General features: G+C 45.5%; 2 protein-coding genes across 4 annotated transcripts in view; one reads left to right on the forward strand and one right to left on the reverse strand.

Annotated features, from left to right (window-relative positions):
- The window catches only part of gabra5 (gamma-aminobutyric acid type A receptor subunit alpha5), a 39,087-nt gene extending 31,984 nt beyond the window's left edge, over window positions 1–7,103 (reverse strand). The window contains exons 1-5 of one of the 3 annotated variants that reach the window (XM_069680537.1): window positions 6,712–7,103; window positions 4,628–4,712; window positions 4,330–4,454; window positions 3,357–3,424; window positions 1,130–1,350 (exon numbers count right to left, since the gene is read on the reverse strand). In XM_069680537.1, the coding sequence (XP_069536638.1) occupies window positions 1,130–1,350; window positions 3,357–3,424; window positions 4,330–4,454; window positions 4,628–4,710 (497 nt within the window). In that variant the 5' untranslated portion in view covers window positions 4,711–4,712; window positions 6,712–7,103. Of the gene's footprint in view, window positions 1–1,129; window positions 1,351–3,356; window positions 3,425–4,329; window positions 4,455–4,627; window positions 4,766–6,295; window positions 6,598–6,711 lie in introns of those variants that run through there. The other 2 variants (XM_069680538.1, XM_069680539.1) reach the window with 2 other exon arrangements.
- gabrb3 (gamma-aminobutyric acid type A receptor subunit beta3) overlaps window positions 1–14,632 on the forward strand; it is a 68,734-nt gene that overhangs the window by 23,305 nt on the left and 30,797 nt on the right. The window contains exons 2-4 of the mRNA XM_069680540.1: window positions 9,422–9,469; window positions 12,269–12,360; window positions 12,454–12,521. Of these exons, the coding sequence (XP_069536641.1) occupies window positions 9,422–9,469; window positions 12,269–12,360; window positions 12,454–12,521 (208 nt within the window). The remainder of the gene's footprint in view (window positions 1–9,421; window positions 9,470–12,268; window positions 12,361–12,453; window positions 12,522–14,632) is intronic.

The following is a 14,632-nucleotide window of genomic DNA, read 5'->3' on the forward strand; positions in this document are numbered from 1 at the left end:
AACAGGAAGCCTTTGTTGATCTTTTAATCGGCATGTTTATGTTTAAATAAATATATCTGCAAGTAAGTTTGTCTCTCGTTGTGTTGGACATATCGCGCAAAAATAGATATTCGAACAGGTCGAACCTGTGTTCTTTTAGAAGGAATAATCAAAGTCAATTCTGACAGCACTAATATGTCAGCAGCCGTGAGGCACTGTCATTTTGTGTCAGCTTTGGCAGCATGTGTTGCTTCTCTGTCATATTCTGTCTTGTACATGTTTGGAGAAAAATCCTCCTGCTCCCTTTTAACTACTCATCACTGTAAAACTCTGCAGGAGAAAATGTGAACAAAGGCTCTTTTTTGTGCACACTACAAAAGTCTTTGTCCAAATCCAGCTTGACAGCAAAGGTGGCATTCAAAGGAGTCATCTTCTCACTGATGGACTCCTCATGGCAGGTTTAAGAGCGATGCCTTCGGAGTACCTTTGCATACTTTCGACACACGATATCAGTCGTAAAGGTCTATTATGATTGTAGCAAAAACTATTGGCTTCAATTTGATTGTTTTTCTTCCACTCTAAAACATCAGTCGGGGTCTGAACACGTCGTATTAAACGCCTGTCTGTAGCTGCTTGTATGTTTGCACATTATTTAAATCATGTCTACAATGTCTGGAAGAGGAACTGTGAGTGTTTATAAGCAGAACAAGTCCTGCTGGTTTCCCGTCAAAGCACATTTTTCAGAGATGCAGTGATGTAGTTATTGGTGGAGGACCAGGGCAGGAGGAGGAGGAGGAGGAGGAGGAGGAGGAGGAGGAGGAGGAGAGTGAGAGCACCGGGTCAAAGCAAACATTTAAGTTCCTCTGACCTCCAGTTTACAGTGCGAGGACAACATGATGACGCATCAATGCACCACAGAGACGTGTAGTAAGAGCGTGTGGGCTGTCTGGGAGCAGCAGGGGTCTTATAAACCATTACCAAAGAAGCACTACAGGCTGACGGAGGCTTTAGTCATCTCTCCCGCTCTAATTGGATTACACAACATCTCTAAAGAACTCTCATCAGCCCTTATGATTAACTGATTTATGGCTGTGAGACTGATTAGAGAAGAACTGTGGCGCAGATCAAAGCGGGTTTAAAGCGAGCGCACCTCATGGTGTAGAGCAGAGTGCCGTCGTCTTTCAGCCGCAGCAGCTTGTTGGGTGTCGTCATGTTGTGTGCGATGGATTTCTTCCCGTTGAGGAAGAAGGTGTCCGGAGTCCAGATGTTGCTGGCCAGGAGGTTGTTCAGAGGAAGCATCTCCATCGGCCCTTTAAAGCACAGTCGTTCGTCTTTCCAGCTTTGGCGGAAGAACACGTCGATCGTGTACTCCTGCAGAGAAAATGACACAGTGTACACGTTCCCATTAAAACATACAAAGAACAATAATCATGGTGTTTTTAAACCTGGGCCCTATTTGTGTTTATTTTGGGTCAGAAGTTTTGGACGCCGCTCCAGTAGATCGCTTCAGCCTGCAGCGGAGTAACAGGCAGTGATGGCTGCAATGTAATCAAAGTACATCCACCTAAAGTTCTTGTTCTCGCCTCTGACAGGCTAAGGTCGTTACTCTAAGTATATCACTACTTATAAAAAGGATTCGTACAGATATAAATGTTTATATTCAAGAGTATGAGCCATCACATCCCTCTCTCTTTAAAGGCACCAGATTACACTGACTAAACAAGTTCATTTACCTTGTAGAACACTGCAGTTGCTTGTCTGGTATTTCCTAGATCTGTGGATGTTTTTGGGTGTTGAGTGAGTGACACAAGTATCTTGCAGGATCTGCACTAACCATATTAAACACCAAAGTCATAAAATACCACAAACAAACTGACCGATGGAGGCAGCGGTACCAGCACCTCCTGTGGTCTGCAGGGTGAAACTGTTGTTTTTGTCAATGGAGTCTGGTGGCTTTGAAGAGAGTTTAGAGAGTTTCTGCTTAAAAAAGGATCTCGCTTTAACACAAAAAGGTCTGTTCTGTTGTTTACCTTTCCTCTAATGATGTCAGACACTTAGAATAACAGAACTTTTAGTACCCGGAGAGAACCGACACATTAACGGGGAGAACATGCAAACGCCACACAGAAAGGCCCACTGCGTCTGGACATGGACTCCAACTAGGAACCTGCTAGCTGTGAGGCGACAGCGCTAACCTATTAATCATAGAGACCAAACATGTAAAGAAACAGGGCCCGGGCTTAAGAACACTGGACTTCTCCTTTAAGTGATTCGTCTCATAAATGAATGAATATTGGGAGTAGTGTGTCAGAAAGGTAAAAGCCTACAGCTGTCTGTGAACACGCGTTAAACACGATGAATATTGAGTACAAACTGTATGAGTCAATACATTTGTAATTTATTGAAGTGCAAACAAGGCGACATATTCAAAATACACCTGCATAAACACTTAATCAGTGTGCATTGTCTGTTCATTTAACATTTTGCGTTCATTAGATACGATAGGGGAAGATACACAGCAGGGGACGACATGCAGCGAAGGGCCGAGGGTGGGAGTGGACCCTTCAGCCGCTGCGTTGAGGACTGTAACATCTGTATATGGGGCGTCTGCTCTACTGACTGAGCTAAACCAGCGGCCTAATATGCAGCATTTTAGTTTAGTTGTTGTTAAAACTTCAGGTTAGTCAAACAGTTTACTCTCGTTTAACCGAACAGCGTTGTGTGACTGTGATATTCAGTCTGATTCTCTTTGGATTTTTAGAACAAAGTTAGATTTGAAATAATGTATCAAGGGACTTTGAATCTTCTGATAACTTACGAGTTAAAGTTATAATCTCTCAGTTTTGTTCTCTTTGGCGGCATCTGTGGCGATAAACGGTAATTACAGGAGCACACTTCCCAGATATCCAGACAGTGTTGCACTGTTGCCGGTTGTAACTCTTGATTTTCCTTGCTGACGGTCGCTTTCCTTTTCAGACTGTTTGCTTCATCTGAGCGTCGAGTTTGTTTCTTTTTCTTTGGATTTTCACTTCTTGTTGAAGTTGTATCTGTAGTCATCCATCTTTTCTTTGTTTGTTCAGCCATAGTAGATTACTGTTTACTCGCAACGCTTGCAGAGAGCGGAAAAGCAGCCGCTTAGCTCCGCCTACCCTCTCTGGCAGACCAACCACTGCTGGCTGATGGAAAACGCGTCACTAACTGGGCGCCGCTTGTGATTTTTTCCACGAAAGTCACCACAGACACCCAGTCTGTAATAATACTATATACTGCAAATGCAAAGGCTTTCATCAGAGGGCCACAGGCTCAGTCACCATCGTGTTCCTCATTCGGCAACAGAGTATCACTTTAAAATGTGACTTAATAAAAGAACTTCTTACCATTTCAGTGTCGGACACTGGCCCGAAGCTCGTGACGAAGATGTTGGTTTTGATCTCTGTCACCTTTTCTGTAAGAGCACAAACAGCCAGACTTAGTTTCAAAGCTGCAGACACTTAAATGCAGTCAGTACTAATCAATAAATCAGATTATCTGCTTCTATAATCATAATGTCATTATACTGTATCTGCCTGTGTATTCAGCAGAAGTGTTCATTTGTGCCCGTGCAAATTACATTCTCCAGCCTTTATCGGCTCACACTCCTGATGTACGATGTTATCATTCATCCTGCTTTGTAGCTATTTACAAAGAGTCTTTATTTAGTGACAAACATCTGCAGGATCAGAGCGATACAGTACAACAGTTTCCACTGATAAGGTCACACACAGTTCATGATACACTCTGACTTAATGGTGTTTATCTGCGGTGATTCATCAAACTCTGCAGCACTAAAATCACTTTGCAGCAGGAGGGAAACATTTTCTCTCCTTATTGTTTCGTCCTGATTCTGTTTCTTCTCATTTCTCCTCTGATGAGAACTTCTGGCCTGCATCTGCCGAGAACAACGTCCCTGCTGTTTAATGGCAGGAATAATGGCTTTCTCAAGGTCACACTGGCACACTGTGTGCCTCAGGGTGTGTTCACGGTGCCATTAAATCATACTTAGAGGGGCTGTAAACAGCTGATCATGTCTCTTTGTCAGAGACCGGGTGAACACAGACACATTTTTCCTGTCTGGAACAAGCAGGAGACAGATGTTGCCGTGCAGAGGATCGTTCTCTGTGAGGACTGAGGGGCTGAAATCTGTCACGCAGAGCTGTCCCTGCAGCTTCCTTTCATCTGTGCCCAAAAGTACACAGCCTTCTGTTTGTTGTTATCAGGACGGAGAGAGAGACCCCGATATAATCATAAAATCTGTCCTCACCTCGTAAATGTGTGACTGTTTTATGAGGCATTGAGGCGTGCATGTTTTACCTCCCAGTCCAGGGCGGAGTCTGTTGTCGTAGCCATCCAGCAGCCCGTCCAGGATGCGCGTGAAGATGGTGATGTTGTCATTTAATTCAGCCTCTTTGGGAGTTCCAGTTACTTCCTGAGAGAGGCTGCGTGCACAGGAGCATTTTTAAATCATCAAAGAGACACAAACTAGTTCACAAAATGTAAGTAAGTTCAAAGCTACATTTAAATCTATGACAGAGGAAGTTAGATTTACTAAAGAGGAGAGTTATTCAGAGCGTGTCTTTGTGCTACAAACTCGCAGGAGTCAGTTCCTCACCTCAGACGGCAGGTGATGCTCACAAGCAGCACACAGACCCACAGACGTCTCATTGCAAAGCTGTAACACATTCCATCGCCCATTCCTGAAAAGAGACGTGCTCACTGATTTAAAACCGCAAGAAGTGAGTTTCCATCGGCTTTGATGAGCGGCTGCTGAAAGTGAAGCTGCAGAAACAAGAGTTATTTTTAGAGCTATTAAAGCTGTTGTCCTCGCAGCTTCACAGTGAAACTTATGAATAAATATGAACAAATACACACAGTGTCTCTCATTATTCAGCTTCTTCTGCATGCACTCACTTGTCACATTTGACCCTCGCTGCAAGCATTCAGCTGGAAATCTTTCTCAGGTGCACACGTTCTGTCACTGCAACAAAACCCAGAGTCACAGTGCCTCAAACTATTTATGTGTACACAGACACATGTTACCTTTTCTCACTGCTACAGGACATCTGTAGCATGTGCAGATGTTAGCTGCTGAATAATGCAAAGTTCTACTTCTTTGTTGGACCCTCTCGTACACACACACACACGCCCCTCTCCCTGCAAGAGCCTCGTCTGAAGTGTAAAGGTGTGAACAGTAAATCTTTATCAGGTGCACAAATACAACAACACAGAAACAACTCCCGAAAACTACAGCAACTACTGAAAGTGTCTTCTCACTGCGAGGGCCTCAGTAAGCTGTCGAGTGATCGGATCATCTTTATCAGATGTACAAACGCTACACCAGAAACCAGAGTCACAATACACAACGCTGCAATGTCCCCACACCTGAATACATAAACAAGTGTTTACTGCCTCTCTCAGAACGACAGAATGTCTATAGGGCCTCTACATGTCGCCTGATGCCCAATTTAATCCTCCCTATTATATGTGTAGACGACAATGTGTGTCCTTTCCTTGCTGGACCTGCTCATAGAGCCACCTATATCCACACAAGAGCCTCCTCTAAAGTGTAAAGGTGCGAAGCGATCAGTCAATCTCTATCAGGTGCACATCCACACACCTTCTGCCTCTACCACCAGGACAGGACAACATCAGTGGGACCTCCAGATGTTAGCTCAGGTCTGAATAATGCATAGTTTATCATATCAACGTGTCCTAGCTGGACCCTCTTGTACACACAGCCATCTCCCTGCAAGAGCCTCCTGTGTAGAGGTGTGAACCAGGTGCTCGATGCTACAACGCTCACAATGCTGCAACATCCTCACTCCTAAACGCACCCACAGCTGCATCCTGCCTTCGACACTACACAGAACATCTGTAGGACCTGCAGGTTTTAGCTGCTGCCTCAATAAAGCAAAGTTCCTCTTTGACTTGAAAGCATGAGTCCACTCCTGTCTTTGTCCGACCCTCTCCTACACACACGTCACCCTGCAGGAGCCTCCTCTTTCGCAGTGTGAAGGTGTAAAATGGTCAGTAAACATCAATTGTTACATCACAGAAGCAAATCCAGAGTCACAGTGTCCAAGTGAATGCAGCATCCAGCCCTCCACCTCTCCGACCTGCAGATGTTAGCAGATGTCTAAACAATGCAAGCTTCTTCCTTTACAAGCAAACATGTGTCCTCTCTTTGTTGGACCCTCTCCTACACCCTCCTCTGGAGAAGTTGATGACAGGACACAGGCTCATCTGTCCGGTCAGAGCTAAAGGTGTGACATGCCTCTACCTGTCTCAAGGTATCACGATGCTCCACGAGCACAGCTGTAATCCCGCATTCCCTCCTGCACCGCAGCAGGACCCTTCAGTGAATCCCCTCAGTGTTGCTGCTGTGACTGTACGCACTCTGCACCGCATCCTCTTCATTCACGACTCACTCATGCACCCACACCCCCACACGAGCCGCCTAATTCCCCGGAAAGCGCGGACACCCCTCTTCCTCCGGTTACATCCCCGCAGCCCGCGGTTCTCTGAGTCTACAGCCTCCCGGTGCAGCTCCTCCAGCATCAGCAGCACACCTCTGCTACACACTACAGTAGAACAGCTCCTCCAATGCCCACACCTCCGACCACATATCCCACTGTACTCTGGCCTGTTATAACATCGCTCTGCTGCACAGGCAGAGCCGCAGCTGCCAAATCTTACCACACAAGACGATGCGCAGTCAAACTTCTCCGCAGATTCCTCTCACGCAGATTGCACTTGTTTCCTATTTGGCATCAATTCTGCAGGACGTCACCTCCATCCGCGCGCGGTTATTGCATATCGGAGAGGGAGCGGGGGGGGAAAGAGGTGGTCTAATTTCAGTGTCAGCGAGGTTTATTTGGCCCCACAGCGATTAAAATGTTGGCAGCGGGAGAAGAAAAGCGTCCCAACACTTGTGCTGACCGACCATCCTTTACAGTTTGGTCTCCGAGGAGCGCGAGCACACAGCAAGCTCTGCACAAAATCCAGCTCCGTATCCAAAGGCGAAGTACAATGCAAATAGAGTTTAGTGAGAAATAAAGAGACGAAGCGTGCAGTGCGGAGAGGAGAGCGGGAGGATGTGTGGACGGAGAGATGCAGGAGAGAGAGAGAGAGAGAGAGAGATGAGGAGGCAGATAGAGGAGGGGGCGGCGTGGAACAGAGAGAGAGGGAGAGAGAGAGAGAGGAGGAGGAGGACAGGATAAAAGGGTATCAGTAGTAACAATGAGAGCTATAAGAGGGATCTCTGCAGCCTCTCAAAGCTTTAATGATCTCCTGCTGATCATTAATCAGCTCAGTGTGGTCCACAAATGATCTCAATCTCGGTTTTTTAGGAATGTTGCGCTAAACTTGAGCTGAACAGAAGCAGGAGCGTTAGAGACACAAACCATGTGGGTTCTTTATCTCATTGTAACAGCGTTTCAGAGCCATAACTGGCAGCAACATACTGTATGAATGTGATGAGCCACAGTGCAGATGGTTAATGGAGTTTCGACCACTCAAAGTACTTGAACACGACATGTCAAATTCACCTTTTCACACACGTTCACACACTGATGGCAGAGGCTGTGATGCACAGTGCCAATCTCCACACTGATTGCTGGATGCCTTCGGGAGCAATTTGGGGTTCAGTGTCTTGCCTAAAGACGTGTAGCTTTCAGCAGTCGGGGATCGAACCCCCGACCTTCTGACTGAAAGTCGACTCTGCCACTGAGCCACAGCCGCCCTAAGAGTACTGAGATCCTTGACTTAAGTCCAAGTATCAATGGCACACTGAGATACAGTCCTGCATTCAGAACCTCATTTAAGTAAAGCACAGATGTCAGGTACCGTTCCCATAGCGACCTGAACTCTGAGTGTCGGGCTCATACAGAAACAACAACAGCTGCACGATTAACCCTTTAGCTAGGCCTTATATTCATGAAGTTATTATAACGTAGGTTTGGAAACAGGACCACGCCTCCCTCGCTGATCCAATCACCTGTGTCTCATTAGGTCTCACACCTGCGCCTCCCTCATGCATACGCCTGCCTCACCCTCCTCCTTTCCACCCCATTTCTCTCCTCTCTCCTCTCGCAACACAAGAACCCCTGGGGGATGCTACATCAGAAAACCCATTGAGACATGCCCCCCACGCTGTGTCTCGACCCCCAGGTTCCTGACGGCTCCAGCTAACTCGACCCCATTCGACCCCCTGTCGTCCCACCTTACCTGCACCCTTCATGAAATTGCCTGTTTCATAGTTGAGTTCTTTTGAGTTTACACCAGCGACATGTGCTCACTTCTTTCTGTTATGTTGAAGAGGAAGAGTCAGATAGCTGCAGAGGTTACTGACTGCAGCGTCCTCTCTGTAGTCCTGTGACAGTGACGGCTAATCCAAGGCGCGGTTGAATAGTTAATTGAGTTTAAGAAGTTGCTGCACGGTGGTGCAGTGGTTGGCTCTGTTGCCTCGCAGCTAGAAAGTTCCTGGTTCAAATCCCAGATGGGACATAGGGGCCTTTCTGTGTGGAGGTTGCATGTGCCCCCCATGCATGCGTCGACTTCCTCCCACAGTCCAAACACATGCTCGTTAGGTGGTGACTCTAAAGGTGTGAGCGTGGAAGGTCGTCTGTCGCTGTGATTGACTGGCGACCTGTCCGCAGTGTGACCCCGCCTCTCGCCCAATGACAGCTGGGATAGCCCAGCCCCCCCGTGACCTTGAACAGGACAAGCGGTATGGATGGTTTCAGTGGATAATAAAAAGTACTGTATTTCATCTGAAAGTACTCACACGTGTACCTGCATGCAGTGATTGAGTAACTGTACTTAGTTGCTGCAGCTGCACCTGCTTCGTATCGCCTGATGTCTGAGCTCCTGACGACAGCTGATAACGGCCATTTAATAGGCTGATAACACCTGAAACGGCTGCCAAGATGTATAATAGGGAGAGTTACAACCTCATATTAACTTACATGGCAATCATTTCAGTGAGCACCATGAAGTGAGGTCAGGGAGGACTCTGGGATTTGTAAGACTTCATCTTCTTTTTTTCATCTGCCGACTGAAGTGGGACACAAACCTGAAAGAACAGAGTCCTGATTTCTTTGGTTAATGGTCCAGCATGCAGCAGGAGACGACATGTCACACACACACACACAGAACAGATATAACTCAGTGTGTCATCATCCTGCATTCATCTGCACCAGCATCAGGGTCACATCCTACATAGAGGCGGGTTTCTATCACATTTTACAGAGGAGAACAAGTGCAAAGAGGTTTGTTGTGGCGTTGTAGCACCTTTATGACTCTTGATTGCAGGTTGAAAACAAAGGCAACAAATCTCAAGCTACGGCACAGAAGAATCAGCCAAAGTATTTGAACGTAACATGATCTCTCTCTTCTGTCTTTACAGGAACGCTGTCGATGGGAACAAAAAGCTGTACGCCATCTACGACACCAGGTAAGAGTCACTCCTTAAAAACTTGTGTAAAGCAGTCGTGTAGTCTGACATGAAGCAGAAGGCCTAAAGAGTCTCATTTGTTGGGAAGGATCCAGTTCCAGCACGCTCTCGTCCCCTGCAGTGATATTGAACTTCTTCCACTACAGCAGAAAGTGTAGCAACGAGGGAAAAGAGCTCAGAGAGAAACGGGACAGAGAGCCGTCTGTGACAGGAAGGACTGAAGATGAGCGACACAAAAGTAACTCACACCAGATCCAGAGATTCTCTCTCACTTCTGCTGCCAAGAATCGTGAAAAATATGCAAGCTAATCAGAAGTGATTAAACAACTGCACAGACAATATGAGACTTCTGAGGGGCCAGATACTAGCCTTCCTGAACCCGCTCCAACCGTCTGACAGTCCTGAAAGCAACTGAATAGTCGTCATTCCTCTCACTATAAAAAGTGACATGCTCTCGCTTTAAGAAACGTCATGCATGTAAGCAGCGTTTCTCCTAAAAATCAGTAGGTTGTTTTATCATACGACAGCACTCACAGGGCATCGACTGAACCTCAGGTGCTTTGATTTGGAAGAGACACTCTCTCAAACATTGAGCTGTCACATATATACGGAGCGACACCTGCGAGCTAGCTCAGGCAGGCAACTGGAGCTGCACTGATTTCACACTTGACAGGTGTCATACTCCACAATCATTCAACAAACACTTCCTGTGTCATTGCTCCTGCTGCCCTGCACCAGTACTGCGCTCGTACTTTCAGCCCCACCAACACCCCAGCATCCACCTGCAGGCTCCGGCTAGAATTAAGATATCATCTCATCACTTATCATCAAATTTCTGCACGTAAAATAAATCTGTGAGGAGCGATGAGACGGCAAACACAAGCTGTGTTCTGCTGCTGCAATAAACATTTCAAACTATAACAACATGAGCTGTCTGACTGAGACTTGGGTTGTTGGCGAAGTGACTTTAAAACCATTAGACTGCAGGCTACAGAAACTGAAGTTGAACTACAACAAAGCTAACCTTGCGATAAATCTATACTATTTAGAAAAAAAGCAGTTTAATTAACTATGATGTACACCGGAAGCCGGAGGCCGACATTCATCCGAACATTTTATTTACTCCGTTTTCCCGTGATAACGTGTAATTTCCAGTTGTTTTCTCGAGATCTCGTCTTATTTATCTCGAGATAACAAAGCTGCACCCCCGTAACGTCAGATGATCGTGAGTCGAATCCCCAGAGTTTCAAAAGCACAAAACAAAGGGCCTGTTTCAACCTCAGTCCTGTCATGCTATCATGGGGAGCTAATGCCATAATGGTAGGAAAAAATGCAATTTGGATCTGTGCCTTTGGAGGACGCTATCCGCTTCGAAAACCTCCAACAGACTACGTAAAACGAGTCATCTGGCGGAGGCCAGGGAGCTCGCTACACTACACTTCAATCTAGGACGCCCGCCTCCGATGTCATGCCTCGTTCAGAATTGTCACGTTTGAGATGTAGACTGCAGACCTCAAGATTTTTTAGCTCTGAGCCGTTGCCTGCAGTGAAAGTGGTAGTATTTCACTCCAGCGTCGCTCGCTGGGCCGTTCCTTTCAGAGGGAGGGGCGCAATGCATGCTGGGTGTTGTAGGAATTTAGAAGGGGCGAAACCACGAGCTGTTTGTACAACTTTCTCCACAGCTATGGCGCCAATTTCAAATATTATTGCTTCTATCGATTACAGAGAACACCAGCTTTGACTGACAGGGGCGGAGGGCTCCTTTAACGTAGCACATTAGTCGGGCAATGGCAGCATGGCATGTCCTGGTCTTGCTCGTGCAATCCTTCACTGAGGTCAGGATAAAATAAAAAGGGGTGCAGGGTTTATAATAGGAGGTTTCATTACATTAGGCAATGGTAACATACATTTTAAAATAATTTCTCTCATTTTATGAATTTTATTTTAATGCTTGCTTAGAAATTAAACCCACAAAAATGGCTTAAAGAAATGTGACTTTGCAAATATGAATGTATATGCTATTAGCAGGGAGCTGGAAAGGTAGTTAAAATACTGGATCAATTAGCTGTAGCTCAGCACTCAGTGCTACTTTAACTCCAGGTCGATCTGAGATCCTCACATCAGGATAAGTGTGCTTCTACATGCAGTCAGTCACGTGGGCTTTAAAGATGACCAGGACAGGCTCGCGCACACTGACATGAAGAGTCATTGTCCTAAAGTCAGAGTTAGCTCCAGTCTGAACTGAAAAGGCTCTGTGAGGGATTCATATGAACCTTGGTGACAACATATTTTGAATGTTACGCACGCGAGCGGCGGACCTGTGGATTTGTAAGAGCTATTGTGGATATTTAAAAAACATTTACCGGAGGATGGAGGCACGGAGCAGCCTGTGTGAGGCTCTCCGGCTCCGCAGCTGCATCACAGGCAGCAGTGAACACATCTGACGTCCCGGTGGACGCGTCTCTGCCTCATGAAGCATGTTCACACAGGCGGAGGACACGTTAGACACCATGTGGAGGGAGAGGAAGGAGTCTCACCTGATGAAGCGGAGCTCGGCGGGGGTGTGAGCATTGGGGCTTCTTCATTTAGTCATTTGTTGAACGCTGGACCGCGAACACCCACCCAGACTCCACACCGGGGATGTGGGGACCCCGGGCATCAGGGCTGTTTGACTGGGTGTCTCTGCCGCTGCTCGTGGCGGTGATGTGCTGCGCGCAGAGGTGAGAGTCCGGGGGTGAACACCGGACACAGGTGAAGCTGTCCGACCTTAATTAAGAGTTCTTGTTTTCTGTCTTTCAGCGTAAACGAGCCGGGGAACATGTCTTACGTCAAAGAAACTGTGGATAAACTGCTGAAAGGATACGATATCCGCCTCCGGCCGGACTTTGGAGGTAAGTTTCACCCTGAAAGTAACCCGGAAATGTTTCTGTGTTGCTCTGTTTATCATTGCAGTTTTTATTTAACTTTATTGTGTGTATTTTCAGGTCGACCGGTCGCTGTTGGCATGAGTATAGACGTGGCCAGTATAGACATGGTGTCAGAGGTCAATATGGTGAGTTGGATTTCTATTGTTTTGTGGGCTGTTTAACTCCTTCATCTTAATTAATTAAACTGCTGTATTAAGGGGTTAAGTTAATCAAAATCCAGGGTAGTACTTCCTTGTAGTCGCCGTTAATAATTGGTTTAGAATAACTGGATAATTAGCTAGTAATTAAAATCCTTCAGACCCTGGAGGTTGACTTTTTAGTCGTTTAGGTACACAACTGCAAATAATCTATAACTTTACTAATAGCTTAAAAAATGTATTTTTTTTAAGATGACATTAATCATATAACTCATAATGAGAAGAAATCAGTTGATATTTTGCTAAGGTGGTTGTTTCTTAGTTTACTCTTGGGGTGCTTCCTCCTACGTCACATAGAGGGATGCATGATTTTTTGCAGATATCCAATACGCCGATATTTTCCAACCCTTTTTGCTGATTGCTGATTTAAATATCAATATATTAGGCACATGTTTTTTTCCACCTAATTGCAGAGAACGTCAAGTCTCCCCTGTAGTGGAAGTGATATCATGCCTACTCTTCTTGTAGTGGCCCACTGGCAGATACAGAAATAACATAACACAGTGCTTTTTAAAATGAACACGTTCACTGGGCAATATAAGAAAAGTACTTAAACCTAGGTTATATACAAAATGCCTTACTTATTTGTATGCAACATTTTCTTCCCAAAAAAACTGTAATATTAATTCAACTTAAACAGGCTTGGATGATCCTGACAACAGCCACAGCTCGGGCAAATTTTACCTTTTGCACAGAACAAATACATCAAATAGGAAACTTTGAAAAACTGCCGTCCCACAGACATCTAGGCTGCTGATGCCGATATGTCATTTTCAGGCCATAATCTGCAGATACCGACATCGTGCATCCCTAAATATAAGGGTACATTTTTAAAGATAATTTAATAATTCTTTATATTCTCTTTAAAAGCTATTATTAAGACGAAATGCTGTGTTGCCAGATTGTGAAAAATCCCTCCTGCTGGTTGTAAAAATGTAAACGTTGGTACAATAAATAATCTATTAATACATTTCCTCTCACTTCCTGCCTTCATGGCGGCACTTTTATGTGAGAGTTTTCACAGTAATCCAATCTGCTGTGGTGAATGCAAATAAGTTGTTAATAAACGCCTTTTGCTCCTGATGCTCTGCAAACTTGGCAACCCTGAAGCTGCTCCTATTAATATCTTAACGGATGTGTAAATGATTAGTAAAAGGCTTTTTAACCACACATGAAGCTTCGCACTTCAGCTTTATACTTGTCTGAAGGTAGTGCTTAAAGGGATACACCCAAAATATGTTAATGAATGTGCCTTACAAAGTGGTGTAATGTGTAGAGGAGCTTTTGTCATAAATAAAGCCACTAGTTACTCCTTCTAAAAGGTGAGTTATTAAAAAGTGCTGTCCAACAGTCTGCATAACATTCTGCATGTCTCCAGTCTGGTGTGTAAACAGGAAGCAGTTTAAAGATGCGTTCGTGTACAGTCCGGAGTGGTTTGGTCGTCGCTCCGTCAGACTCATGTTCGGTTTTACATCCTGGCTCGCCGGCTGTGTGACTCCAGCAGATCCCCTAATGTTGCTGTTAGACGATAAGGTCAGCAAGTCCTGCTGCCATGTCGTCGTCTTCAGATACATAAAACAGGCGGCATCTTTACAAGTGTGTGTTAGTGTGTGTGTATGTGTGTGTGTGTGTGTGTGTGCTGGGGCTCTGCAGTTTAAAGCCTGTATGCCATCTATCATCGCTCTGAAGTGCTGACAGAGCCTGATGCCCGATCACATGCTACCAACAGGAAACAGCAGCTGACATGCTGTCCTGAAGAGTGTGTGTGATGAAATGTACCCGCGGTGCATGTCAATGCATCTCTTCACCGCAGCAGCAGCAGAGTGAGAGCCACAGAGGAGCTAAACACTCATAACCCAGATTTATATTTTGTAAATAAGTCAGGTTTAGTTTTATTACAATACAGGGAGCCGTTGTTTTGTGCTCTGATGGATTTCCTGTGCAATTAATCTGCATCTTGTATTTACATATTCAAAGTCACGAGCTGCAATCAGTCAAAACCTTTCCTCCTTTTGGGGCGCTGGTTTGGCTCGGTTGGT

This window comes from Semicossyphus pulcher, unplaced genomic scaffold (genome assembly GCF_022749685.1).
Source record: "Semicossyphus pulcher isolate SPU_LCO1_2020_fin unplaced genomic scaffold, fSemPul1.0.p SCAF_4, whole genome shotgun sequence".
NCBI lineage: Eukaryota > Metazoa > Chordata > Actinopteri > Labriformes > Labridae > Semicossyphus > Semicossyphus pulcher.